Source organism: Odocoileus virginianus, chromosome 5 (assembly GCF_023699985.2).
Source record: "Odocoileus virginianus isolate 20LAN1187 ecotype Illinois chromosome 5, Ovbor_1.2, whole genome shotgun sequence".
Classification (NCBI taxonomy): domain Eukaryota; kingdom Metazoa; phylum Chordata; class Mammalia; order Artiodactyla; family Cervidae; genus Odocoileus; species Odocoileus virginianus.
In genome coordinates, this window is record NC_069678.1 from 76,380,044 (window position 1) to 76,407,921 (window position 27,878).

General features: G+C 34.9%; 1 protein-coding gene across 3 annotated transcripts in view; it reads left to right on the forward strand.

Annotated features, from left to right (window-relative positions):
- The window catches only part of FAF1 (Fas associated factor 1), a 500,811-nt gene that overhangs the window by 266,781 nt on the left and 206,152 nt on the right, over positions 1-27,878 (forward strand). For all 3 annotated transcript variants that reach the window (XM_070468180.1, XM_070468182.1, XM_070468181.1), the window contains one exon: positions 9,622-9,708. In XM_070468180.1, coding sequence (XP_070324281.1) covers positions 9,622-9,708 — 87 coding nt within the window. The remainder of the gene's footprint in view (positions 1-9,621; positions 9,709-27,878) is intronic.

The following is a 27,878-nucleotide window of genomic DNA, read 5'->3' on the forward strand; positions in this document are numbered from 1 at the left end:
AACTAGTTTTGTGATTTTGGTGGCTATGCTCTTAATGTAACTTTGCTCTTGGCCAAGGCAGCTACTTTTCTTAAGATACACTTCCTGCTCTTCCAACCACATTTCTCTCAGAGAAAGTAATGCCAGCATTAAGCTGATCTTGGAGAATAGCAAGTTAAAATCAGAAAACCTGACTAGACTCATTTTAAAATATTTCACAGAGCTGTTCTTTGGTGACTGCTTAATATTTCCAAAAGGAGAGGTTAAATAGGTTGTCTCTGGTGCCTTGGTTAAGCAGAGGGAAGGGAAATGTAAGTCTCCTGACTCCAGGGCCTCAAATGCAAACACTGGCCTAGTTGTTCCCAAACTTTCTCCTTGATGTGGGTGACTTGAATGGTTTATTTTCCCTTGATGAGCCACACCCCCAGGCACTTTAGTATTCATGGCAGACCCCAACACTAAGTCCCTTTGTTGCCTTTGTTTTTTGAATTTTTTTGTTAACAAGAAAAGATAAAATTATAAGAGACCTGATTATAGACTGAGGTTCCATTGCTGATAGTTCCCACCACTTTTTTTCAGCGTCTCAGAGAAAGGCAAAGTCCTGGATAGGCAACAGAAAGCAGCAAAGCAAACATAAACATTATGTCTAAGCATCATTGTTGGTGCTACCAGAGTAGGGGAGGATACATACAGTCTTTATCAAAATATAAAGATGAGTCTTCATCAAAACAGTAAGGTTGCCAGCATCTGAAAAATTTTGGTTTCTATAGAGGCATTGGTTCTTTAAAGGGGGAAAAAAAATTTGTTAACAAGAAATAGATTAAAAAGATATTTCTAAGTTTGCATTATCATCTTGACGTAGGCATTAACTAAGTGAATGACATTTGCAAGGCAAGTAGTTTAATCTATCTGTGTGTAAAATATAAAAGAAAATATAGTTCTATGAAAAACAAATTGGCAGAATAGATTAATAGCATTGCCCTATATCATCTTCCCTATAGATGCAATTTCATTTTAGAACTTAATGAGGTTGCAAATAAATATCTGATCAAAGTTTCACTTGTCCAGATCCAAAGCACAGAAGAGGAATTGGCAACAGTGCCCAGTTGTTGACAGAAGGAAAAACTGGAATAACAAGATAGGATGTAATTGATTTACTTACTGTATATAGACAAAGTAGAAGCAGTAGTCTTCCTATATTATTCCAGACAAAACTCTTAACATTAGTGTTGGGTAGAAACTCAGAAGGCATTCAGCAAAAGTTTATATAAGGAAGTCTTTGCCAACCCTCACACGATAAAGTTTATTTTACTGTTTTAAGTATTCTTCTTCTTTAACCTTGACTTACTTTCCTTGAATATGTTTTATCTTGCTATTTCTTTCCCAGCTGTGTGACACCAGGAACTGCCCTCTTACTGTGAAGGCAGCATTCAGTCACTGAAACAATAAGGCACAGTTCTTGCATTGTCCTTCCTCTGCAGCACTTAGAGCACAGCCTTGACAGCCTGTGACTGCTCTTCGTTGCCTGTTACAGCACAACAGGTGTGAAAAGGCTCAGTTATGAGAGAGAGTAACCTCGGTTGATCCCTTTTGTTACTGTGTGATGCTCACCATTTAGAGTAAGTGTAAGTGGTCTTAGCGGAGAATTCTTGCACATTACAGTCATGTGTCAGGTGGGCTTCCCTGGTGGCTCGGCAGTAAAGACTCTTCCTGCCAACACAGGAGGTACAGGTTTGATCCCTGGAGAGAGAAGATCCTCTGGAGAAGGAAATGGCAACCCACTCCAGTATTCTTGCCTGGAGAATTCCATGGATAGAGGAGCTTGGGGGACTACAGCTAATGGGGTCACAAAGAGTCCTAGTGAGCAACTAACACTTTCACTTTTCATTTTCATATATGAATGTGTATAACTTAATAGACAGAAATGGGCATAATTTTGTAACTTGGTTTTTCTTTAATACATAACAACTTTATATGTTATTAAGTATTCTTCTAGGTAGGGTCAGTAAACTTTTTCTACAAAGGGCTAGATAATATTTCAGGAATTGCAGGGCATGTGATCTCTGTTGCATCTACTAAGTCTGCCCTCTTGGTAGTGCCAAAAGCATCCACAGACAGTATGTAAACAAATGGAGGTCTTGGTGTTCCAATACACCTTCATTTACAGAAACAAACAGCAGGCTGAATTTGGCCTATAGGCTGCACTTTGCTGACCCTAGTTCTACGTCATCATTTTAATAGCTGCATGGTATTTGTTTATTTAACTATCTCATTATCAGATATTAAATTTGTGCCAATTGTTTGTATGTGTGTGTGTAATAATAAACAGACCGCAATGAATATCTTTGTAGTTAAATATTTGGCTTACATGTATGATTATGTCCTTAAACATTAACTCATATAGTGCTTCTGACATAGCAAATGGTTTATCTACTAAAGTTCAGACTTAAAAATCAAAATGTTGCTGATATACAAGTATTTCTTGGTTTATGTGACCAATTTTTAAAGTTGTACATAAAATTGAACTTTGTAAAAACATTTTAAGATTAAAGTAGGACTCCTTAAAATGTTCTTATAATTACTCCATTACTTCTAAGATTGACTTTTTACTTAGTGTTTTTCTTCATGAAAGAATTTTTAAATTAATTTACTTCATTTTAAAAGGAGAAATTTTAAGAGCATTCAGTGAGTGCCTGATGTTTTATTCATTGAGGACAATAAAAAACATTCACCTCTCTGGTATCTATTAGGCTATTGTTGGAAAGATTTCGCTCTTTCATTGTTTCCATAAGGTACAGAGAGGAAATACTACCTTCTAGGATAAGGTCTTTACTGACTGATATGAGGTTAACCTCCCACTGTTTTTCCTGTGGGTCTTATTTCAGCTTGCCCACGAGAGAGACCAAAAAAACAAACCAAAAACTGTTTAGTCTTTCCTTTGCTTCAGTTCTCTGGTGTTCAGGGGCATGTCCTCAGTTCAACTGACAGGTACAGGTGCCTCCCGAGTTTATTTAGTATGACCAGTAGCTCATTTATTGTGGATTTGCAGTTTTATTGCAATGCCCAAGTATATATTATAGTGCATATAATAGTGCATATAATAATTATATATAGTGCCCAAATATATATTATATTGCAATAAGCAATAACACTTAAACTTAAAGCAGAAGAACTGAAGATTAACACAGATTTTCAATGATGAAGATTACTATTTATCCATTATTTCAGTGCTGTGGAGTCTGTAGTGACATAGTACCATCTCGCATTACTTTCTTAGACTAAAAGTAATTATTTTATCACCATAAAAATGATAGCATTTCTAGAATTTCTGTAACAAATCATTATTAATCATGTTCATTTTCAAAAGGACTAGCTACCTCAGGCAGGAGTTCAAAGAACTCTAGAATCAGTAAATTAGAAAGGTATGGCCATCTAGGAGAGCCTGTAACTCTCAAATTTTGATTAGAGTTACCTAGAGTGCTTGTTAGAACATGTACTGTAGGGTCGTAGCATTTCCAGTGTACTAGGCCTTGGGTGGATTCCCTGAATTTTCATTGCTAATAGTTTCCAGGTGATACTAATAGTATCAGGCACCACACATTTAGAGTCACAAATGCAGAAAAATGATTGTTCCCCTTTGTGGTGGTGGTTATAATTTCAACTTCTGTAACTTCACAATTTCTCTAAACCTTTTCCCCCCCCAAAAGACTTAAAATTTAGCATCTTTTCTATTTGTGAAACATACTTAACCTTGGTCATTTATAAACATTTTCTTCACTCTTTACAAGCTCTCTTTTTTTAAAATCCAGGCTTACCCTTTAACTAAAGATGTATATATAGTCACTTAGTCATGTCCGACTCTTTGCGACCTGATGGACTATAGCCCATCAGGTTCCTCTATCCTTGGAATTCTCCAGGCAAGAACACTAAATATATATATATATGAATTAATTTTAATAACTTTATGACCATTAGTTCATTTATTTTATGATCTACCACTGCAATTTTTGTATCATTTTCACCCACACCAAACTTTTAGAATAGGATATTATGAATATAATCATGTTGAAAGTGTTAAATCTTACCCTTGATAGTTTATCAGGCTGGATAAAATCTGTCTAACTATATGTATTCAAATTAGTTTCCATATTTGATTAGCTTTATTGTCATCATTCCCAGTAATTGCTTAAGATGCCAGTTATTAGATTTCTTTACAAACAAATAAGAGGTGAAATAAGTTTTTAAAGTATGTTACAAAGCAAAACTTAGTTACAGTTGTTGGAATGAAGAATTCAGTTACAGCCAAAAAAATGTTTTAATAGAACAGAATGCAGTCCAAAGCCTGATGGAAAGCCACCAGTTTTATAGTTTTCTTCAAACAACATCTTCATTGTCTTCTGGAAAGATTGTATTTGAAAAAAAGAAATGTCTCGAGTTACTTTTTTTATGAGGAAAGAATTGCTGAGTCTCTTAAATGGTTAATGAGAAGAAGTAATAGTTAAACACTTGGAGCATTGATTTCTGATTTGAATTCTCTAACACAGGCCAGCCCTGAGGGAAGAGGGGAAAAAAGCTTGCTAATTAACATTTGATTACTGATGCCACCTTCTCATTCCCCTTGCACCATCCGGTTTTAAGTGTTTTTGTTCAAGAAGTATTTTTAGGAGGATTTTTAATTTGCGTCATAGTAAAACAGATCAATGTGCAACTGCATCAAGTGTACAGTATATTAAAAAAGAAAAGAAAGAAAAAAGTCCTTAGATATGAAGTACATGTTCAAAACTCAGTCTGGATCAGAAGTGATTGGTTTCCTATTATAAGCCTTTCTGAGCACCAGTGATTGCTAAGAAACTGGAACTAAGCCTGGTCTGTGTGTCTTATTTTAATCACACACAGATACTTATTTGTTTGGTGCAGTTATTATTTAGCAAACTCAACTAGAACATCATTTGATGGTGTGAATTACTTGCAATTCAGATTTTGATACTTTTAACATTTGAATAAGCTTAGGTTCTAATATTTCCAAAGGCCTTCTCTTCTAAGATTGATAAGAGAATGAGATAAATGTATGTAGTTTCAGGGTGCTCTTTTGTAAGGGCTGTAATTTGTCAAGGTATTCTTAATTCAGAAAATCTAGAAACTAAAGTGCTAACAAACCGATAACTGTTCTAAACCCATGGCAATTCAATATTTTGTATCTGTTTCTTTTGGCTATTTTAAACTATTTGATATGTGAAAATTCATAGGCCAGATTTCAAAATTTTTTAAATGCTGAAATAAATTAGTAGAACTTTGCAGTTGTATCACTCCGCTTTTAGTATTCAGGCAACACTTATCCTGTTTGGTTGATGAAATAATTATGTGGGAAACCAGTATGTAAGTAAACCAGTAAGCTTGACTTTTAAATCAGATCTCTTATTATTGAGTCTTTTCTTTAAAAAAAAAAAAAAAAAAACACTAAGAGTTTTTAGTATAAAACTAAGACTTTTCTTTACTCAAGAAAAAAATTCACTTAAAATGTTTATTATATGTCTGGATTTCTTAACTGAAATTATTTGCAGTTTTCCTTTTTGATGGGTTGTATTTATTAACTCTTTACTATTTTTCTTTCATTTTCTAGCCCTAATGGTTTTAAACTTTCCCTCTTTACTTGCGTATCTTAAATATAGTTAGCTCTTCTTTTCCTGTACCTAGGATTAACTCCAGTATTTTCAAAAAAATCAAAGAATTTTAGAGCTTAGAAAGTTAGCAGTGAGCTCATTTTGTTCTCTTCTAATATTGAATAAACTAGGTCTCAGTTTCTACCAGTTTGCACCACAGTAACAGCTGGGTAGAATTGGGACTAGAAATCTAGTTTTCTGTCTCTTATTATGCCACAGTAACTCAAATTTTGTGACTTTTATATAACATTATCAGAATCTTCTTTCACTTGAATAATACCTGAATGAAATTTAAAATTCCTTAAAATATTTTTCAGTAGTGTGTCTAACATATAGTTCACAACATTTTGCTATAAAATATAGCTGACAAAGTTGTCTACCAGTTTTTATATTTTTCAGTTTGAATAGCTGCAAACGGCTCATTTAAGGCTAATCTAAAACCTCAACCTCAAAATCTAGCCTTTAGAAGAGGAACTTTCTAAGAATTATTTTCTAAGAAATTCTGATAAAATTTAACCAAAGTATAAAACTGTTTAAAAATATATGGAACTCAAAGCTTTGTGGGAGATGAATGTCTTATATAATTTTATATTGAACAGGTCATAATAATCTTTTTTCCCAGTGCTGTGTGTATCATGGAAGTTTCCACAGTGAGGAAATATGAAGTTTGAAGTGGAGATCATTGCTTACATTATTTATTATATATAAATAGATGTTTATTAACAGTGAAAAGCACTAATAAGGAAATGAATCAATACTGCTTTAATTCTGTACTGTTTCAGGGTAATCTGATTGAAATATGTTTTTCTTAGTCACAAACAACTGAAGGCGGAGAAATGAAACTGTTCTTTTAGAAAATCTGGAAAATAAGCTGTGGAAAATCTGTTGTCAATCTAGAACCTTTGATCCAAATACAGTGTAGTTTGTAACATAATTTTAATGTTCAGCTGGTAATCAAAGCTTTCATTAAATTTTTTCAGAACTAATTGAAGCATTTACGTAGTTCAGCAGCCTAAAATCTCATAGATTTAGAGCTTAATGCATAACAAGAATTGAAAAGATTATGAAGATTCAGAATGCTCTTGAGCCAAAGCTGATCAAAGAAAGTATGTAAGACAAAAGGGCCCTTAGGAAATGTTACCCTGTGAAGTGCCACTTGTCCTTAACTGGAATTTAACACAAATCTCTAAAGATGAAACTCCATCAGAAGTAGCACAGTAATGGCAGCTGAGCATGCCAGCCACAGCAACTTAGCCTGTGTGTGTGTTCTTTCTACCTCTCTGAAGAGCTCTTAAATCTCTCAAATCAGTCAGTCTCTCAATCTTCCCCCCTCTCGCCCCTCACTTCTCCCCTTGCTTTTAGTCTTTCCTCTCTCCTTCCTCCATTCCTTCATCCTTCTCTCTCTGAGAAAACTGTCCTGCATTTGATTCATGATGACCTTAAATCCATCTGCATCATTTTATAATTAGGTATATTTTTCCCTTCAGCTTTCCTAGAATACTAATTTTTTAAAAGAATAATTTTTACTTTGTATATATTTCTGATTTTTTATTTCCTGCAGGATTGTCACTGAAAATTTAAAGTCATCAATAAAGACAATAGAATTTTTTCATCTCTATTAATAAAACCATCACTCATTTTGTACCTTTGCTGTCTCATCACTTGTCTCTCTTCCATATACTAGTAAAATCTGCCTATGGTTTTAGCACTGATGAACATGAAATTGTTTTTGAAAAACTAATTTGTTTTCAGGTATATTGTTTAGTGATTATGGTTTAACACAAGATTCTTTCGGCTTAATTTCAGAAACACTGTGAACTTAGCTTTTCCGTTGAAACAATCAAACATTAGCCTAATATGCTTTATGTTGTACCCTCTCAGCCAAGTTCTTTCTGCATTAACCAGTTTATTCTATGACAAGTTGCTTAGCAGATGTCATTCTGGGGAGAACAATGAAGCCAAATACTTGTGCAATGGCTAACATTACTCTAACTTTGATCACTTTTGTTCAGCACATCAGTCTGGCGTTGTGCTTTATACCAACATAACACTATAGCCAGAACATGCTTTTCAGGCTTAGAATAGCAAAGGAATGTTATTCATTCAGTGCAGTTACAGATGAGTTAATGAAAGAAGAAAAATACTGTTTATTTCATAATACCGTATTGTTATGTTTTGGAATTAAGATGGAATTTAAAGAATGCCACTCCAGAGTTATTCGTTTATATATTCACTCATAGTATTTGTGTATATTCTCCAGTGCAGAGGTAGCCTTGCCACCTTTCCAACAGATGTAAATATTTGCCCTGCCTTCCCTTTTACCTTCAAGAATAACTGCTGACCCTTGGTGTCTCTAGACAACATAATTAAAACTAACTTTAAGAAAGGAATTTTTTGCCTTGTGGCTTAAAGTTTCCTCATACTCCCATCTTCTGTCCTCTCCCTTTCTTTTATTAATAAACAATAATAATAATACTTCGGCTTTAGGAAACACCTTTCCTCTTAAGAGCACTAATGTTTAAGCATGACAGAATAGTCTTAGCTAGTGCAGGTGGTAAGAGGTTAGTCCAGTTGTATTTGGTTAAATTGTTGGGTTGATAATGACTAACGAAAATTTCCAAACTTGATGTGACTGACCATAAACAAAATACTGCATGGTAGACTGGCCATTGCTAAGAATCTTGGGGGAAAAAGCTGTTTGTTTGAATTGAGTGGGGATCAAGCCATGCCCCCAAGCTCCACAGTTCTCATTTACTAAGTCTTTTTTTCACAGGTGTACATTAGAGATAAAAATAGATTGAGTTCCAGGTTTTGTTTTGTTTCTTTCTTTCCCCAGTGAATATATTTCTCCATTTCACTGGAAGTGTAACTTAGATATGCTTATGTATAACAAACAGTAATGTGATACAGAAATGCTGCAATTGGACCATGTGATACTTCAGGCTTCTGCATTTTAAAAACATGAATGAACACTGCTTCTTTTCCACATGGGAATCATATTATAGAATGTATTATGTGCAACATTTCAAAATTAGTTTCACTGTTACGATATGTTAAGCCTGGAACTTACATGAAGAGTTAGCTAAGATGGATGATCTATTCATTCTTATGATTTGATCATTTATTTGGAAATATGGAATGAAAGAGAATTTTTGTAACCTATTTAGAGAAAAAAGCTAAAAAAGGATATGGTAATTACTGAATAAGAGTTTAACCTTCCAACACTTCATTCTGATAATTACTTGTGTCCTCTCCTTTAAAGTTAAAAAGTATTGGGAATTCCCTGGCGGTCTAGTGGTTAAGACTCCATGCTTTCATTGCTGTGGGTGCAGGTTTGATCCCTGGTGGAGAAGATCCCACAAGCTGTGTGGTATGGCTATAAATAAATAAGTAGTTTCAAAGTATAATATTAAATGTTGAAAGAAATAGTTTTTCAACTTCTGTCTTATTTAAAATAAAAACTAGCAGTACTATATTTTCTTTGGGGGAAGGGCCTAAATAATATATTAATGGATAGCCCTCAGTTAATAAATATTTTCTTAAAATAGTTTCTAATTTGGGGTGATTTCAGAAAAATATATCCTGTACAGCTTTATTATTAAGTTATTGTATCCTTGAAATGTACATAAAACAGTGAAGGAAACTCCAGGTTTTTCCTTTCACCCTGTTGGGTAAGAAACTACTACCCTTTTTTGACTGAAGAAACTTGAAGCCATCCAGGATTATAAAAATAATCAGCAGGGTGAGGTAGGAGAATATGGCTTGAACTGTTATTTCATTTAACCTTCATTGAGAATCTGCTTTTAAATTTGGTTTAGTTTTTTTTAATAAAATTTTTTATGATTTGTGTTTTCCTAGTTTCAAATTCTAACTGTTTTAACTCTAGAATAGAATAGAGGAAACAGTGTATCCCATAAATTGACTAGCAGCTATCATAAGTCATGTGGAAGCCCTATTTTAATTGTTTTCTTCCTTTTTATAGGTAAAGAGAAATGTGTATGACCTCACGAGTATCCCTGTTCGCCATCAGTTATGGGAGGGCTGGCCAACTTCTGCCACAGATGACTCCGTAAGTGATAGTTGAATTGTCAGTTTTATATCCTCCTCTCTCTTTTGCCACTTTCAGCCTAATTGGCAGTGATATTAAGCAGAAATCAAATGCTTTGTATCCATGGAAGTAATTTTTGTAAATCATTTGCATTCACTTGCAGAACTAGTGTCATAAGCCAAATATATCAGCATTCTCTTGATAATGTTATATCAGTATCAGGAACTTTATGCTGCTTGATTTGACTTAAGTTTTTCCTTGATGAAAAAAAAATACAAATATTCAGATATTGCTAATGAAATGTCCCAAACACAATAATTTTTTTCCTAAATTACAGATACTTCAAAATCGATTTAATCATTTTATTTAATTTTATAACTACATTTCCCAGTTAGACCTATACTTTAAAAAGTTAATTTTTATAGTTAATAGCACTCTATTCTTAAACACTCTCATAGTTTCCACTGCCATAAAAAATTGAAAGAAAAGACCTAGTCTGTAATTTTTAATTATTATTACATCTACTCATAATAATTTCCTATTGTAAATTTTGAAACCTTTCCTACCTCTATCTTGTTTCCAGTGATTATTTTCTAAGAGAGTAAATTTTATCATTGAGGAGGCCATTTGGCTACTTTTATCCACAATCTTGATTGTTCTAATCAGTTTTTTTAAGGAAAAAATTAGAATCTTTCAAGAATTTTGAAGTGAGTTATTTTTAAAATAAATATGGCTAAAAAGATGCTAAGATTTTGTAAACATCTTACAATAATAAATATCCAAATAATGATTATGGCTAGGAGTTTAATTATGTTTTCTTATGTTCTAAATATTATATTTGTCAGAATAATATTACATTTTGTCATAATAATAATTACCACTTCTCTCTTAGCACCACCATCATATACTTTAGTCTAAAGGAATTCTTTGCAGAAGACAGTAACATTTTTAAACAATTTGTTTATGTAGATGCCATTTGAGTCTAATTATTCCACAGTCTAAACATTGTGCCTTTGGAAAATGCTTTGTGGATTATGAAACTTCAAAAATAACCAGAAAATAGCAAAACTTGTTTTTTAAGTGAACCCTTCAGAAAAAGATTATTTATATATAGGGACATACACTTATTTATAAACTGTTAATTTTGACATTGACATTATAGTATGTCATTATAATTATTGATGGTTGTCCATAGCTAAGTGGTAAGAATGTGGTTGTTGTTTTTAGTGTTTTTTTCCTGTTAGACTGAGAAATTTGATGGAAAATATGATACATTTATTTTTATAAAATTAAGAAACTAAGTATATAAATGGTAGCTTTTTGTTTACCTGAGAAGATATGAAGAAACCAGAAATGTTCTTAGCATTGCCTAATAATCTGCTACAATTTATTTATTTTTCCTGCTACAATTTATAACATTAATAGAAGAAAATTATTAAGATGGAGCATGTCACTGAGTTTCAGATACCTCACTTATTTAAAGCATTGTAATGAGTATTAGCAATAATACAAATACTCTCTTCATAGTAGACAATAAATGAGAGTCAGTACTGTAACTTAATATTAACATAACTCAGAGTGATCAGGGGCAAGTGTTGACTGGTTTACATAAATGAAATGGTACCTGAGATTTGCTTCAAAATAACCTCTTGTGTTGGAAGAGTGAGTGGGGATATTCATAAATCCAAACTGATCATTGTTGAAGGTAGTTAATGTGTATATTTGATTTTTTTATATTATACTCTCAAGTTTTGTATACATTTGAAAATTTCTGCAAGTTTAAAACAGAAATACTTGTCTGGTTTAAGATAATGAAGTCCAGAAATGTGGGACTTAATAGCGTTGGAAAAGTTAGTTGCTCATGTGCCCCATTTTTATGGATACCAAGCTGAAATGGACTTATCAGAGCAAGTTCCAAGAGTGGTAGGCAAATCAGTGAAATGCAACATATTCCTCTGTAACATAGTACTTAATATATTTTAATTTTATTTATTTATATTATTTTTGGCTATTATTTTTGCATTTCAGTGAAATGCAACATATTCCTCTGTAACATAGTACTTAATATATTTTAATTTAATTTATTTATATTATTTTGGCTATATTATTTTTGGCATAGCCAGTTGCTATGCACTGGCTTTTTCTAGTTGTGATGAGCAGGGGCTACTCTCTAGTTGCGGTGCTCCGGCTTCTCACTGTAGAAGCTTCTCTTGTTGCAGAGCATGGCCTCTAAAGTGTGCCGGCTCAGGAGTTGTGGAGCATGGGCTTAGTTGCCTGCCCTGGATCCCCCGCTTTGGTAGGCAGATTTTTACCGCCTTTTACCACTGGACCATTCTTTTCCCGTCTGTGCTTCTACCTGGTACTAGAAATCCCAGTAAAGAGGGAGTCTCCATTAAGAAGCCTGATTCTTTTTGCCTCATTTCTCATATTTGCACCTTGTCCCAGAACCGGTGAAGTGATGCCTGCCTGTACCTCCCCAGAGCATATGTTGCCACATTGGCAAGATGTTGCCTTGATCTGCATGATTTGATACAACAAAGATGTTTAAGGCCAGGCTGCTTTTAATCGGTGTGATAGCAGATCCTCTAGCTCCAGTGCGTGAGTCTTGACAAAAAATGCTTATAATTGTAGTCTTTTAAGGAGATCCTAGCCAAAGAAATGTCATGCAGCCTTTCTTTCATTAGAACTATTAAAAACTCATAAAGCTGGTGCCTGTAATCTATATTGTTGCAGGCGATGGTGTTTTTATACTTATTTAAATCACTCAAGTGGAGGCATCTGCTACAAAATAAGATCGTCCTCACAGCTTAGGGCATGAATTGGGTGCAGCTGAGAAATGTCAGCTGTGTAAACAGCCTGAAATGTGTTACCAACAAAAATATAATTAATTTCTTTCCAAGACAGTGTGCCATAACTGAATATTTAGGATGGTTTAACTTTCAGAGAAAGCACCTGAACATTTTCTTCCCAATGCCAGAGTAGAGGATTGGTTATAAAGGTCATTAAAGGTGAGATTAGTTTATACTTTTCCTGCTCAGTTGCAGAAATTTCTGTTGCTTTGAATATATAATAGTTTTAGAAACAGTGGCTTCTGTGAATTAATGGAAATATCTGAGATCAAGAAATTAATAGTTTGGGATGATGGAAATGTTCTAAAATTAGATTGTGATGATGACTGTATAACTGTGTAAATTTTCTAAAAATCATGGAATTAAACATTTCAAAAAATAAATTTTATGGCATGTAAATTATATCTCAGTAAAGCTATTTTTTAAAGGATACTAGTGAAGAGCTATATTAAAATATTTCTTGGTTTACATTTGTATGTTCCATGAGAAATACTTTGCAGTAATGCAGAAGGTGTTTTCTTCAATGTACTTCTCATTAACCTTTGACTTAACAAACAGGACAAAGAAAGAGACTTCTTATAATTAGATTCTTGTATAATCTTGAGTCTCTTACAAACGTGATAGACTACAGTCTTTTGATATTTCCAATACTACTCAGTGAATTTAACAGTCATTTAAAGCATTGTTGCCCCATCTCTCTTCAGAGTTAAAATATTTTCTTTGCTTATAGTTGTACTCTAATGGGACATGGGATACTGTATGAATTGTCAATAATTCTTTTAGTTCCTTTTTGCGCTCTTTCACCAGGGAAATAGGTATCTAAAGCTTCACCAGTAGGGGAATGTTTTCATGCTGTGACAGTTCAGCTGTGAGAACAAGGAGTTGCAAGTAGGCAAAATCTCATTTTACACTTTAACAGGGACACTCTTGATTTCCAGAGAGTAGAAATGATTTTAACTCTATGAATTATGTCAAGGCACCTGATTATAATGCAGACAATTTGAATAGATGTAGTTTTTAAAATTCCAGGTTTTAGTAATACTTATACAAAGAAAGAAAAATCCTTCATTTTCAATACTTTGTGTTGTGCTCCCCTGCTCTTTTTTCTTTAATAGTAATTATTTGTAGTTTCGTCATTGGCTAGGCAGTGTTAAGTCAGATTTTGAGAAATTAGGAATTCTAGGACCAGAGGTCTTTAAGTATATGTTAGGAGTCAGAAAACTACTTACTAAATATTAAATATTTTAACATTGAAAGTGAGATCATTTATAAACAGAATAAACCTAGTGACTTTTCTGTGAAATAACAATAAAACAAAAGTCACACACATGACTTATTCCTTTTTTATTACTATTCAAAAGAATTTGTGAATGAAGGAATGCCATCTACTTTCATCCTTCTGATGGAGGCTATTTTCTCCTGTAACTTCTTCCTAATGGTTTGTTTTTGGCAGGTGTCAAATTATAAACATTCCCCTTATACCGGATCCCTACCCTCCACTGTATAGCAGCTGCTGTCCCAGTACAGACTCTCCCTATTACCACATACCTACCACACTATCAGCCTTACTTACTTATATTCGATGGCAACCCAGTATGTGCTGACTTATGTACAGATTTTTATGCTGTCATTCACAACCTTCATTCTTTAGTGTGAAACTTCCCTTCTGGGTTTATTTTCCCTTACAAGCCTAGAGAAATTGCTCAATAAATGTTTCTTGAATAAGTACTGAATATGATACCACATATATCTCCACTTAAGCTAAATATTCATTTTGCTGTTCTGATATACTTGGTTCTCTACTCCTGTATTTAATCATATTATTCCTTCTACCCACAATATCTGCAACAATTATTTCTTTTCTTCAAGACCTTTCCTTCCGAAACTTTGCCTGTATCCCATGCTACCATCTCCAACCATCTTAGAAATTAGTTTCTATTTGTTTCTCTATTTAAATTATTTCTATTTTTCCTTATTTTTGTTATTTTCATCTTTCATTCCCTTCCACCTGGCTCCATTACTTATCTGAGTAACTGCAAATAACTTGATTAACCTCTTTGAGTCTCAGTCTCTGTAACCATAAACACAGATAATACTCCTACTAGAGTTTTGTAAAAACTAAGAGCCAGTAGTTACAAATATAGTTACTTTTTTATTTATTTTGAAGATTGAAGTAGTCTGTACTAGATAATGTCTAATACATGGTTAGTTAGTTAAAGCTAGGTCTCTCAGTCGTGTCCGACTCTTTGCGACCCCGTAGACTGTAGCCCACTAGGCTCCTCTGTCCATGGGATTCTCCAGGCAAGAATACTGGAGTGGGTTGCCATTTTCTTCTCCAATACATGGTTAACCTTTGGCTATTACTGTTTTTTTCATCCATATATCTATTCATTCATTTGACATTTGTGAAAAAAACTCTTTTACATCAGTAAACACACTGGACCTTAAAGTTCCAAGGATGAAGTTCTGTTCCTCAGGGTTTGCAAAGTATAATGTGAGACAGATATATAAACAGTGATGATTGAAGTTTATATAAATGCAAAACATAGAATCATAGAAGAGGAAACAACTAATTTCTCTAGCAGATGGTGTCGTGAAAAAATGGCTCCCCAGAATAAGGAACCAAATACCCCTTAAGTTAAATTAAACAAGTCTAAACTACATTTTAATTTGTATCCTGTGTTCCTTGCTTATGTAAATTCTAAAAATTGAGAGTAAGAACTGTCTTCCTCATTTTTGTATGCACTGCAGGATAAAGTGTAGTGGTTTTTTTTTTAATATAGTGTTTTATACATTCACTCATCTGAGTTGTTCAGAGCTCCTCAAGGTTGATATCTGTGACAATAAAGAACTAAATGATGAATTGGTATGATATAGTGACTTTATAAACTGAGAATCAGGCTTATCTTCTTTCTAATAAAAATGATCAAAACTCAGTATTTCTTGGTAAGTAGACTAGCAAATTTAGGTGAGGAGCCACTATATCAAGAGAATTTATATTAGCATGTGTTTAATTGTGTGCGTGCATGTGTATGTGAAAGAAACAAGCAGACCAGTCCAAGTTCATCACATCCCTACATTGCTATCACTTGGATAAGTTGTTTATTGTATGACCTTCATTTTCCTCATCTGCAAAATGAAGATGACGTTAACACCCTTGAAAGTCTATTGTGAAGATTAAATGGATTAACATAATAGTTTGAACTGTATGAAACTGCCATTTTTAAAGGACACGACTAGCCATTCCATATGGTTTTACCTAATATGTATAGCTTATTATATTATATAATGCAGAATTTAGCAGTTCAGCCCAAATTCTACTCTCTGTTTTTCCTGCATCGTAAGCAGATCTTTTACCATCTGAGCCACCAGGGAAGCCCCAAAATTGGTATAAAACATTATATTAGTTTGGATATACGGTGTAACAGTTTGATATTAGTATCCACTACAAAGTGATCACCATAATGTCTTGTTACCATCCATTACCATAAAATTGGCCCCCTTTCACCCATTTCCCCCTCCACCCTCCAAACACCTTTCCCTCAGGTAACCAGAAGACTGTTCTTTGTATCTATGCATTTTGTTTTGTTTGTTCTTCTTTTTTTTTTTTCTTTTTTTAGATTTCACATATAAGTGAAGCGATGTTACTTGTCTTTCTCTATCTGATTTATTTCTCTTAGCATAATACCCTTAAGGTCTATTTCATCTTGTTACGAATGGCCATATCTCCTTCTTTTTTATGGCTGAATAGTATTAGACACACACACACACACACACACACACGCACACACACACCACATCTTCTTTATCTAGTCACCAACTGATGGACAGTTATGTTACTTCCATATTTTGGCTATTGTAAATAATGCCACAATGAACGTAGGGTTGCATATGTCTTTTTTGAATAGTATGTTTGTTTTCATTGGGTAAATACCCAGAAGTGGAAGAGCTGGACCATATGGTAGTTCTGTTTTTAATTTTTTGCAAAACCTCATTCTGTAGTGGCTGTACCAATTTACATTCCACCAATAGTGCACAAGGGTTCCTTTTCTCCATAGCCTTACCAAAACTTGTTATTTTTTGCCTTTTTGATAATCGCCATTGTAACAGGATGTAAAGTGATATCTCCTTGTGGTTTTGAATTGCATTTCCCTGAGGATTAATGTTGTTGAACAGCTTTGTATTTGCCTGTTGGCTATCTGTAGATCTTCTTTAGAAAAATGTCTGTTTGGATCCTCTGCCCTTTTTTTTTTTTTGTCAAATGTTGTTTTTTTGTTTGTCTTTTTTTTTTTGCTGTTGAGTTGTTTGAGTTCTTACTCTTTGATGTTGACTCCTTTTTGGATATGTCATTTGCACATATTTTCTTCCATTCAGTAGATTCCCTTTTCATTTTGTTGATGGTTTCCTTTGTTATGGAGAAACTTTTTAGTTTGATGTAGTCCCACTTTTTATTTTTGCATTTAGAGTCAGATAAAAAAAATTCAACACTGAGATGAATGTAAACAATGTTTTATTGGAGCACAGTCACACCATTTGCTTCTGTATTATATACAGCTGCTTTTACAGTATAACTAGTGGCAGGGATGTTTAATTGCAACAAAGCTACATGGCTCACAAAGCCTAAAATATCTACTGTTTGACCCTTAACAGAAAAAGTTTGCTAATCTGTGGTGTAATGTTTGGCATTGAGTAGCCATTCAACAAACGTTAGCTTCTTTTCCCTTAAATAAGCATCTTCTTTATATCACATATGCATGCAGAATCAGAAGTATTCTTTGAGTAGCTTCAGGGTCATCTTATGCTATTTAGATTACTTTGTTAGCCTGTCCTAGGTCAGACAGATTCAGGCAATCTTTGGACATTTTCACTGGCTTTTTCTTTATTTGACAAGGTCATAGATAATGTTGCTTCTAACAGTGGTGAGACTCAGTGGCTTCAGAAGGTTCACTGCCCTTGTCAACATATAGATTCTTTTACAAATAACACAGGCAAAGACTAAACAGACAGAAAGAACAGGTTTAAAAGCAGTAGAAGAAAGTTTAAGTTTAAAAGGAATAGAAAGTTGTAAAATAGACTATACTCTGAAGAGTGAGAGTGAGAAGTTCAGGAGGGTGGGTGAAGCACTCAAGGGACGTATTTACTTGGTAAATAAGAGGGAGAACACAAAGTGAGACAGCCCTCAACAGGAAATTTACAAACACTAAGATCTGATGTTGTGAATGTTGACTTCATTGTATTAAAATCTCAAACGTGTACAATACTGCTTCTGCCCATGAAGAGGTAACTGCTATGGGAATTGTCTTCTTTCTGTGAACAACTAGAAGACTGGATATATTGTGTGAAACAGCTGTTCTCAGATGTTAGACAGCAGGTAGCTCTGGACTCTGAAGAAGGAAGCAAATGAGCCTTGCCGGGAAGCAGTTCCTGGACCCCGTAACAGGGAGAGAAAGCTAAAACAGAATCTGGTGATTATATTGCAGTTGAAGAGACTGAAATAGAGTTTAGGGAGGTCAAGGCAGCTAGACTTTGCAAGATAAAACTACCAGCAGAGAAACTACTCCAGAAATCTGTATGGTTCTCCTGATTTTTAGCTGAATACCAATCCATGCATGCCATGCATAGAGTGAAATTCCAGGAGACTGGGGAAAGAACTACTGCCTGGAAAAAGAACAATTAACTGGGAGCTGTAAGGCAAACAGTACTTAGAGCCCACACAGTGCTGGGAATAGTTTGAGTTCCACCAGCCATAGTAGAGACACCTCAGTGAATACATGGAGCACCATAGGAGATACTCACAAGAGAATCACACCTTGGTGCAGTGTATAAACAAGGCTTAGCGTGAAGGCTACTCTAGGACTTCCCTTCCACAAGCTTAGAAACAGTTTCCAAAAGGACTAAAAGGATTAATAGGTAAATGCCTCTAAGAACAGAGTCCAGCATCCAGTTAAAAGTTACTGTATATACAAACAAGCAGGAAAATCTAATCCTTAACCAGGAGAGTAATCAGTTAAAAAAAAAATAGACATAGAAGTTACATAATGAAATTGACAGATAGGGACTTTAGCTATTATAAATATTGTGAATAGGCTCAAGGATTTAAAGGAAAACATGAATTTAATGATGAAAGAATAGAATATATAAAGGATAGAGAAATAATATCTGAAATGATAATTTCACCAATGAACTTAGTATCAGATTGCTGTTGTTGTTCAGTCACTAAGTCATGTCTGACTCTGAGACCTCATGGATTCTATCACACCAGGCTTCTCTGTACTCCACTTTCTCCTGGGGTTTGCTCAAATTCATGTCATTGAGTCGATGATGCTATCTAACTATCTCACCCTCTGCTACCTGCTTCTCCTTTTGCCTTCAATCTTCCCAGCATCAGGGTCTTTTCTAATGAATTTGCTCTTTGCATAGGGTGGCCCAAGTATTGGAGCTTCAACTTCAGCATCAGTTTTTCCAATGATTATTCAGGGTTGATTTCCTGTAGGATTGACTGGTTTGACCTCGTTGTTGTCCAAGGGACCCTCAAGAGACTTCTCCGGACCACAATTCAAAAGCATCAATTCTTCAGCGCTCAGCCTTCCTTAATGATTCATCTCACACATCCGTGTATGTCTACTGGAAAAACCATAGCTTTGACTATTTGGACCTGTCAGAAAAGTAATGTCTCTGCTTTTTATACGCTGTCTAGGTTTGTCATAGTTTTCTTTCCAAGAAGTGTCTTTCAATTTAATATCTGTAGTCAGTCACTGTTTACAGTGATTTTGGAAACCAAGAAAATAAAATCTGTCACTGCTTCCACTTTCTCCTCTTCTATTCGCCATGAAGCAATAGGACTTGGTGCCATGACCTTAGCTTTTTTTTTTTTAATGTTGAGCTTCGAGCCAACTTTTTCACTCTCTTCTTTCACCCTCATCAAGAGACTCTTTGCTTTCTGCATTTAGGTTAGGTTAGTATCATCTACATATCTGAGGAGACTGGTAAGGTGATCTGGTACTCCCAACTCTTTAAGAATTGTTGTGATCCACACAGTCAAAGAATTTAGTATAGAGAGAGAAACAGAAGTAGATGTTTTTCAGGAATTCCCTTACTTTCTCCTTGATTTATTCAGTTCAGTTCAGTCGCTCAGTTGTGTCCGACTCTTTGCGACCCCATGAACCGCTGCACGCCAGGCCTCCCTGTCCATCACCAACTCCCGGAGTCCACCCAAACCCATGTCCACTGAGTCAGTGATGCCATGCAGCCATCTCATCCTCTGTCGTCCCCTTCTTCTCCTGCCCTCAGTCTTTCCCAGCATCAGGGTCTTCTCAAATGAGTCAGCTCTTCACATCAGGTGGCCAAAGTATTGGAGTTTCAGCTTCAACATCAGTCCTTCCAATGAACACCCAGGACTGATCTCCTTCAGGATGGACTGGTTGGATCTTCTTGCAGTCCAAGGGACTCTCAAGAGTCTTCTCCAACACCACAGTTCCAAAGCATCAATTCTTCTGTGCTCAGCTTTCTTTATAGTCCAACTCTCACATCCATACATGACCACTGGAAAAACCATAGCCTTGACTAGACAGACTTTTATTGACAGAGTAATATCTCTGCTTTTCAAGAGTAAGGAGAAAATATCTGAAAACATATTTGGCAAAGGTCCTCTATCCTGTTACATAAAAAAGTCTTACAAATAAATAATAACACAAGCCAATTTAGGGGAGTGATAGAGCTTTTTGAAATCTTGATTGTAGTGGTGGTAGTCAGAAGTGCCAAAACTCTTGAACTGTACATTTATAATGGGTGCATTTTATTATAGGTAACTAGATCTCAATTAATTTTAACTAGTGATTTATGATGAACATGTTGATCTAAAACTGTAACTGGTACATGAGAAGGTGAAATGCAGAACCAGTATTCATCTCGCAATCTGCCTGCTCTCTGATGCCAATGTTCTTTCTCTTGTACCATGCTAGTCCTTGTATGTTCCATGTTGCTCAAAATAGTTCCAATTTTGAAATATTCAGTCTAATTTTTCCCCAGAATTGTATTCATGCTGGTTTGAAGTTTTAAAGTTATTCATAAAAGACAATAACAGAGAAACAAACTTTGCCTTTATTTTCCTTTGTTAAGTTGACACTAGCAGTCTTTGAAGATAAGTGAACTTAAAATTTTCACTGTAGCACTTTGGATTATATGCTTGTGTCTTCTTGAATAGTAGCCATATCATTAATGTGGCAGAGAATGAGCAACAGGATTCTATTCATAGTTTGGTACTCATAGTTATTTAATATAGTGGTTGGTGAGTATATTAACAGACATTTATGTAATGATTTTAGTTTACAAAGCATATTTCATATGCATGATCTCATTTGAGCCAAGTAATAGGTTACAAATAATTTTTGATAGAAATAGTGTACAGTGGAATATGTTACTATCTGAGAAATTTTCTTCAGAGTTTCTTCAAACCATATTTTCTTAATAGCTACCTCTTAGAAAGCATGTCTTATTCATTTTTGTGTCTCAAGTGCCTGGCAAAGCCCCTGGCACAAAATAAACATTCAGTAAAGGTTTCTTGTGTTTATGTTAAACTTAACAATGAAAAGTCAAGTGATTGGCGCTAAATTGCAATAAACAACTGCTAGTTTAATTCTCCAATATATATCATTAATTTCTTCGGAGACACCCCTATTCTTTTTCAAGAAAGCAAGCTCTTTTTCTCTGTTAACTGAGAAAGAAGTTGTTGGAACTCTTGTACTTGACCCTATTCTATTACTGAGAAATGGAAGGTTGTTTATAATACATATGTGCAGTACTTAATCTCTGGCATTTGTGTTTTGAAGTTAACATGCTGTCTGTTACATTTGAACAGCTGTAACATATGTGATAAGATTTCTTAATAAGTCTTTTTCTTGAGCAATAGAAATACGAATATGAAGGGCAGTATTCCCAGCTTGTTAAGTTGGACTTTAGATCCTTGGGTTTAGATGTAATCAATTGTCCATAATTCTCTGTTTGAGAAAGATCGTAAAGAGAGCATTACAGCCTGTTTTGGCTAACACAGATTCCATGGCATTTTTTGATGTGCAATTAAAAGGATGTTTGCAACTGTGTCTAATTGGCTAAATTCTTACAAATTTTGTAGCCCGAAGAGAAGGCTTAAAATGAAAATTTATGCATGTTAAAGTAGCCATTTGAGCTCCAGGTGCCTTGATCAACAGTCGAATCAATTGCTGCCCCCACATCATGACTTTGTTTGATATTCTACATGTAGAATATATAAGGGTGTTTTTGATAAACAGCCACAAGAGATTGCTGGTACTGATTGTTCCCACAGCCAAAGAAAGTCTTTTTGTTCTTTTATTGTATGTTTGTTGACAGTTGTGATCAACACGGAATGAACTGCTTTACAGTTTATTACTTTCAAAGTACAAATTTGAATGCTGTGGATTCAGATGTATAAAAGAGATAAAATTACAGACAGCTTTGAGTGGCAGTTACATATCAAACCTCACGGGGGTTTGACAGGCAACGAATATCGTTATTAGACGCTTTTTCCATAATTGCTGACATTTATCCAGTGTTTCACAGTATTTGCTAATGTATTAATGCAGTCAATCTCTGAGAGGCTGCACATGCCTTTTTAGCCCTGGCTTTTATGGGATTCTGAAATTCATAGACCCACAGATACTTATTCCCTGCTGGTTGCCGTAGTGACAGAGCTCAGAGATAAGCCAAGACAGAGCCCTTTTGTGATTGCTTTTCAGGTGACATTCAGCGGCAGCTTGAGTAGAGTGTCCTTTTATAGTTCCTGTAATTCAGAAAATGATAACAGCTTTTTGCTGCTTAGAAGAGAAGTCTGTGGACTGCTCCCGGTGGGATTTCAGTTTGCTGTGCCACTTCATACCAACACCAGCCTGATAGAGTTCTTATTATTGTGGAGATTTCAAAGTGCAAGGGGAGTGAATTAATTATAACAGGTTAGAAAATACAGGACTGATACTACAAATAAAACTTTAAAGTGCTAATTCATGTTTCACAACCATATGTAACAAATTAATTTGGACATTTTCAGCTATTAGGGATGATGTAGTTAGGCACTTGCTAAGTAAATGCATCTGACTTAAATTACTTGATGAACCATGCTACATCTCGAAGCTGTTACATCTCAGCGTTTAAAAGTTGTCTTTCATTTCTATATATCATTTTCCCATTTGAAACCATTGCTTTCACATTTTGTAGTTTAGAGGCAGGTAGGTTTATTAGGACACATTCTTAGGATTATAATTATACTTTCTTTTCAGCATTCTCAGTGTAATAATTAAAAATCAATGTTTTATAAATAACATATCATGGTATAAGCTATTCAGAAGCTTATACAGAAGAAAACACTATGATGATGAAACATGGTGGGTTGAAGGGAGGGTACATTTCAAGAAATAACTGGAGAAAACGGAATCTTACCTGGAACAACACAGAGGTCTTAAGAAGCCATCCCCCATCCTCCCAGACTCTTAAAGCTAGGAGAGTTAATATTTGTTATTCTGCAAGAAAGAGAACTCTGGAAACACTGGGTAAGTAAAGGATACTTTGACACCTGGACTGTATGGTTGATACTATTTAAAAGAGGCCAATAAACAACACCAAAAAGAAGAGGAACATTAACCTAAATTAAACTATGCAAATCTGAAAGGAGGTATGAAACACTTAAATGTCTACTCCTAAAATTGAAATGTAATTTGCGGCTAAATAGGGAGCAAGTAGAACTAGCCAAATAGAGATGTTAACTTGAGAATACGAAGACATGAAAAACAATAGATGTGTTCCTCAGTTTCAGAATTGCTGGTGAACCATGCTAGATGAACCGGCAAATAGACAGCACATGAATGAGGGCTCAGAAGAGAATTTGGCCTAAAAAATCTTAGATTAGTTGTACAGTTGAAAAGCTGGCGTTCTACTTTGTGTTACTTTCTGACCTTTTAGGCTCATTTTGAGCAGATATAAACTCACTCATAAAATTCAAATATTTGTCAGACAAAAAGGGTAACCTTCAGACTAGTGACAAATAAATATGACATTTTCAAATGATATTTAGTAGACTTTTATTAACACTGTGTTACCCTGTGATGTTCATTGCATTCCTTCTTATGGTTTAACTTGATCTTCAGTTATCTGTTTAGCTATGTTAAAAGGAAAAGAAAAGAGAAATTTTTAAGAGTTGTATTATTATGTCATGTGCTTTTTGGTGCTGTGGTTATCCACTTAAGAGTCTCTCTCAAAACTTAGTCATCCACTGAAATGGTCTTTAAGACCATATCATTCCCACAGTGTTTTAGAATTGATAAATATCAGCTTATAATTGTTACTTTAAAAAAACACAAAACAAGCAAACAAACAAACCAAAGGAATGAAACCTACAGAATAGAGGAAAAGGGCATGTTGGCTCTCAAAAAGTATGCTGACTGCGTGTTAAAAAGTGGTTATTATATTAAGGAGATTGGTTCTTCTTACTAACATAACACCCTGTCCCCTGAATTCAGAATCTCAAAAATTTCATCATAGTTTTTGTCTTTGATGTTTATCTGTTTTCAGGTAACTGTAAAGTCAAAAATAATTCAGTGAAAAGTAGCCATTGCAGTATGACATCACAAATTTTATCGTGCACTAAAATAACTTCCAAAAATTGCAGTTTTTTTATTTTAAGATGCAGTATTACATACTTTTGTGACTTGACTATAGGAAGTAAAATAAAAAGTCTAGATGAAATTTAACCATTTCTCTTTATTTCTATAAATATTTTGTTGTTAATAATAATAACAGGAATAGTATCTATTTATCCTGCTTTTGTCTATGTACTTTTCTGGACCTTTGTATGTTTTTATCTCTAGTCTTTGTATTAATCAGTTCTGAAAGGTAGATGTTATTATCTCACATTTGCACATGAAGGAGCTCAAGCTTAGAGTGGCTTAGTGTCCAGCAACGCACAGAGAAGTGGTGGGAAGGGAATACTGTCCCAAGTTTTACTCTAAAGGCTATCTCTTTGCACTGTACCATAGGGATTTCCTTGTGGACCTTAAACCCCAGTTACTTATTTTTCCTTCCCCAGCATAATTCTTCAGTTTTACCTATTAGGAACTTTTAGATATTTTCCTTACTCTATCTTAGCCCCATAAGATTTGTTCCATTGCCTTAGGCTCATCTTAGACGTATGTCTCTGTGAATAACAGTAAAGAGTACTTAAAAATACTTACTATATACAAAGTATATATATTACCTTAGCAATATACAATTAATAATATGACTCAATCTGCCTAACAACCCCATGAAGTAAAGGTTATTATTTGTTCATTTTACACATGAATGATCTGAGGCATATTCCTATGACCTTATAATCAGTAGCAATGGTATTTGAACTCAGGTACAACAGAGTTCATGGTCTTACTCTATGCCTCTCGTAATAGCAGAGGAAGATCAGTGACAGGACATATGTGAAAACCTATCCATCATCTTTGTTCTTCACCATGCTGTAATGTTCACTGTGGAGCAACTCAAGGATAAACTCACCACGTTCACTGTGGCCATAATTCCACTTTTATGAAATGTGAAATGGAAACTGGATCCTTCTATAATTTACAATGCAGCGTAACCATAGTATGCACCAAGTCTGCCTATTCTCTTCATTTTTCTTTTTGTGTCACTGGTCTAGAGACAGTTGTTTAATTACTAATAACCCTTTAACTTCCAAGAAGGAGAAAGTATCATCATTCCATTTTTTTCATCTGTAAAGCAATATTGGTTGATGGTTTACAAATTGATCATCAGACTCCAGAAATGTTATTAAATTTATCCTCTTTTTAAACGTGGAAGATACTGTGGCTAGTTATTTAAAAATTTGTCTAAGGCCACAGAAATAGGATTAAAACTTGGAAACTCCTTTACACTGAAGATTAGACTATTGCCTCTAGCCCCAGCCCACACTTCCAATCAGATAACTATGTGTAGAAAAAGAATACTGAACTTGGGGAACAGAAAATCTTGTTTCTAGTCCAAGCTGAGTAAGACTATTCCTCTACCTGCGCTCTGTGCCCCACTCCCTTTTGTATTTTCTGCACTGTTAATAATTATCAATTACTGTGATCAATAATCTCTACTTTAATATTTTTTTACTAATCCATAGTAGATATTCTGTCCATATTTAAACATGAAAAGCCTCGTGCCTTGAAAGAAACACATATGTACACGCAGTAAATACAAAGACAAAAATCCTCTCTTGAGTTTAGCTGTTACTTTCTCTCTTCTTTGCAGTCAAAATTTTAAATGAATTATCTGTACTTAATATCTTTAATTTTTTCTCTTCCAGTAATTCCTCAATTCATGCCACTTTGGCCCTCAGTCCATTTCTCCACCAGAATAGTTTTTCTTCAGTTACCAGTGACTGCTATCTCATTGTTTTTGGCCTCTTAGCACCATTTTAAAACACAAAAAACCACTTTTTTATTGAAATACATTTATTCATAAAAGGGTAGAAATCATAAATGTACAGCTTGATAAATCCTCATAAAGAAAATACCTTTAGGTAACCAGGATCCAGACCAAGAAAAAGAACATTTCTAGCATCTAAAAACTCCTTCATGTCTCTTTTATCTAGGAGATAAGACCATAGATTAGTTTTGTCTTGTTTTATGTAAATGGAGCCTTATAGTATATATTCTTTGTCTAGCTTTTTCTTCTTTCCTTTCTTCCTCTCTCCATCTTTCCTTCCTTCCTTTTTTTCTCAACCTTATGTTTATCAGATTGATTCATACTCTTATATGTAGTTATAGTTCAGTCATTCTCATTGCTTTATAGTATTCCATCATGTGGATATACCATGTTATTCATTTCATCTATTGTTGATGGGGTCTTTGGGTAGTTTCTACTGCTGGGCTATTTTAAAGAGATTTCAGCAGGGTTTGACCCTGTTGAAAACTCCTTCCTGAAGTGCTCTTCCCTTGGCTCCCAGGAAATGACACTGTCCTGGTTTTTCCCCTTCCCTCATGATGCTCCTTCCTTTTCTATCTCCTTTGGAAGCTCATCCTTCTCTGCTTGCATGCGTGCTCAGTCACTCAGTTGTGTCCGACTCTGTGCAACCCTCTGGACTGTAGCTCATCAGGCTTCTGTCTTTGGGATTCCCCGGGCAAGAATAATGGAGCAAGTTGCCGTTTCCTTCTCCAGAGCACCTTCCTGACCCAGGGATCAAATCTGCGTCTCCTGCATTGGTGGGCAAATTCTTACCACTGAGTCATCTGGGGAGCCATCATCATTCTCTACCCAGTCACTAAATATTGGAGTTCCATAGGGCTCAGCCCCATGCAATCATTTTGTCCTACTTTGTGTGTTCTTCCTTGACATTCTTATCACAGCTATAGTTTAAATTATCACCCATGTGATGGCAATTAACAAATATATTTCTGGCCCAGTCATCCCACGTCAGATCCGGAAGAGCCTTATCATCTCCACTTAAAGGTCCCAAAGGACTTCAAGTTCAACATATCCAAAGATCCAGTAATATTTTGAAGATAAACTAGTGCAACAAGTAGTGGAAGAGAACCTGCTAGTGTATAAAATAGGAAGTAAAGGCCTGCGTTTAGGCGTTCTGTTTGATTGCCTCATCGAGTGATAATAATAAGTGTTGGGACTAGTGTTGAATCCATGTTCTTCCCTGGCCATACCTTGTTTTTTCCTAAAGTTCCCCAATTCCATGAATGGCACCTCCACCCACCAGCTCTGCAAGCCAAATAGGAGCTACTCTCCGTAGCTTTCCCATGTTGACCATATCCAAATTGTCAAGTTCTGTCAATATTAGCTCATATATCTCTCATTCATTCTCTGCTATCCATTTCCACTGTCATCACCCTAATATAAGGTACCAACTTTTTGAATCTGAACTGTTGCAACAATCTCCAATCTGGGTTCCCATAACCGCTGTCACTTCCCTTCAAACTACTCCTCATACTGAATCAGGATAATCCTTAAAATATATATATATATATATATATATATATTTTATATATTTATTGAGTAAATATATTTACTCAAGCAATGTCCGTGTTAAAATTTTCCCTTATAAGCACCAAGATCCTTAACATAACTCACTAGGTACTGTATAGTCTGATTCCTGCTTGCTTCTTTAGTGTTTGTCTATATTACACTGCCTTTTCTTCCCTAGCTACACTGGTCTTCTATCAATTCTTCTAATTACCATTATTGGATCTTTGCAATGCTATTGTCTCTACCTGGAACAGTCATCTTCCCTTCAGTCTCTTTTGTATATTTCTTACTCATTCTTCAAACTCAGTCACTTCTCCATGGAAGCTG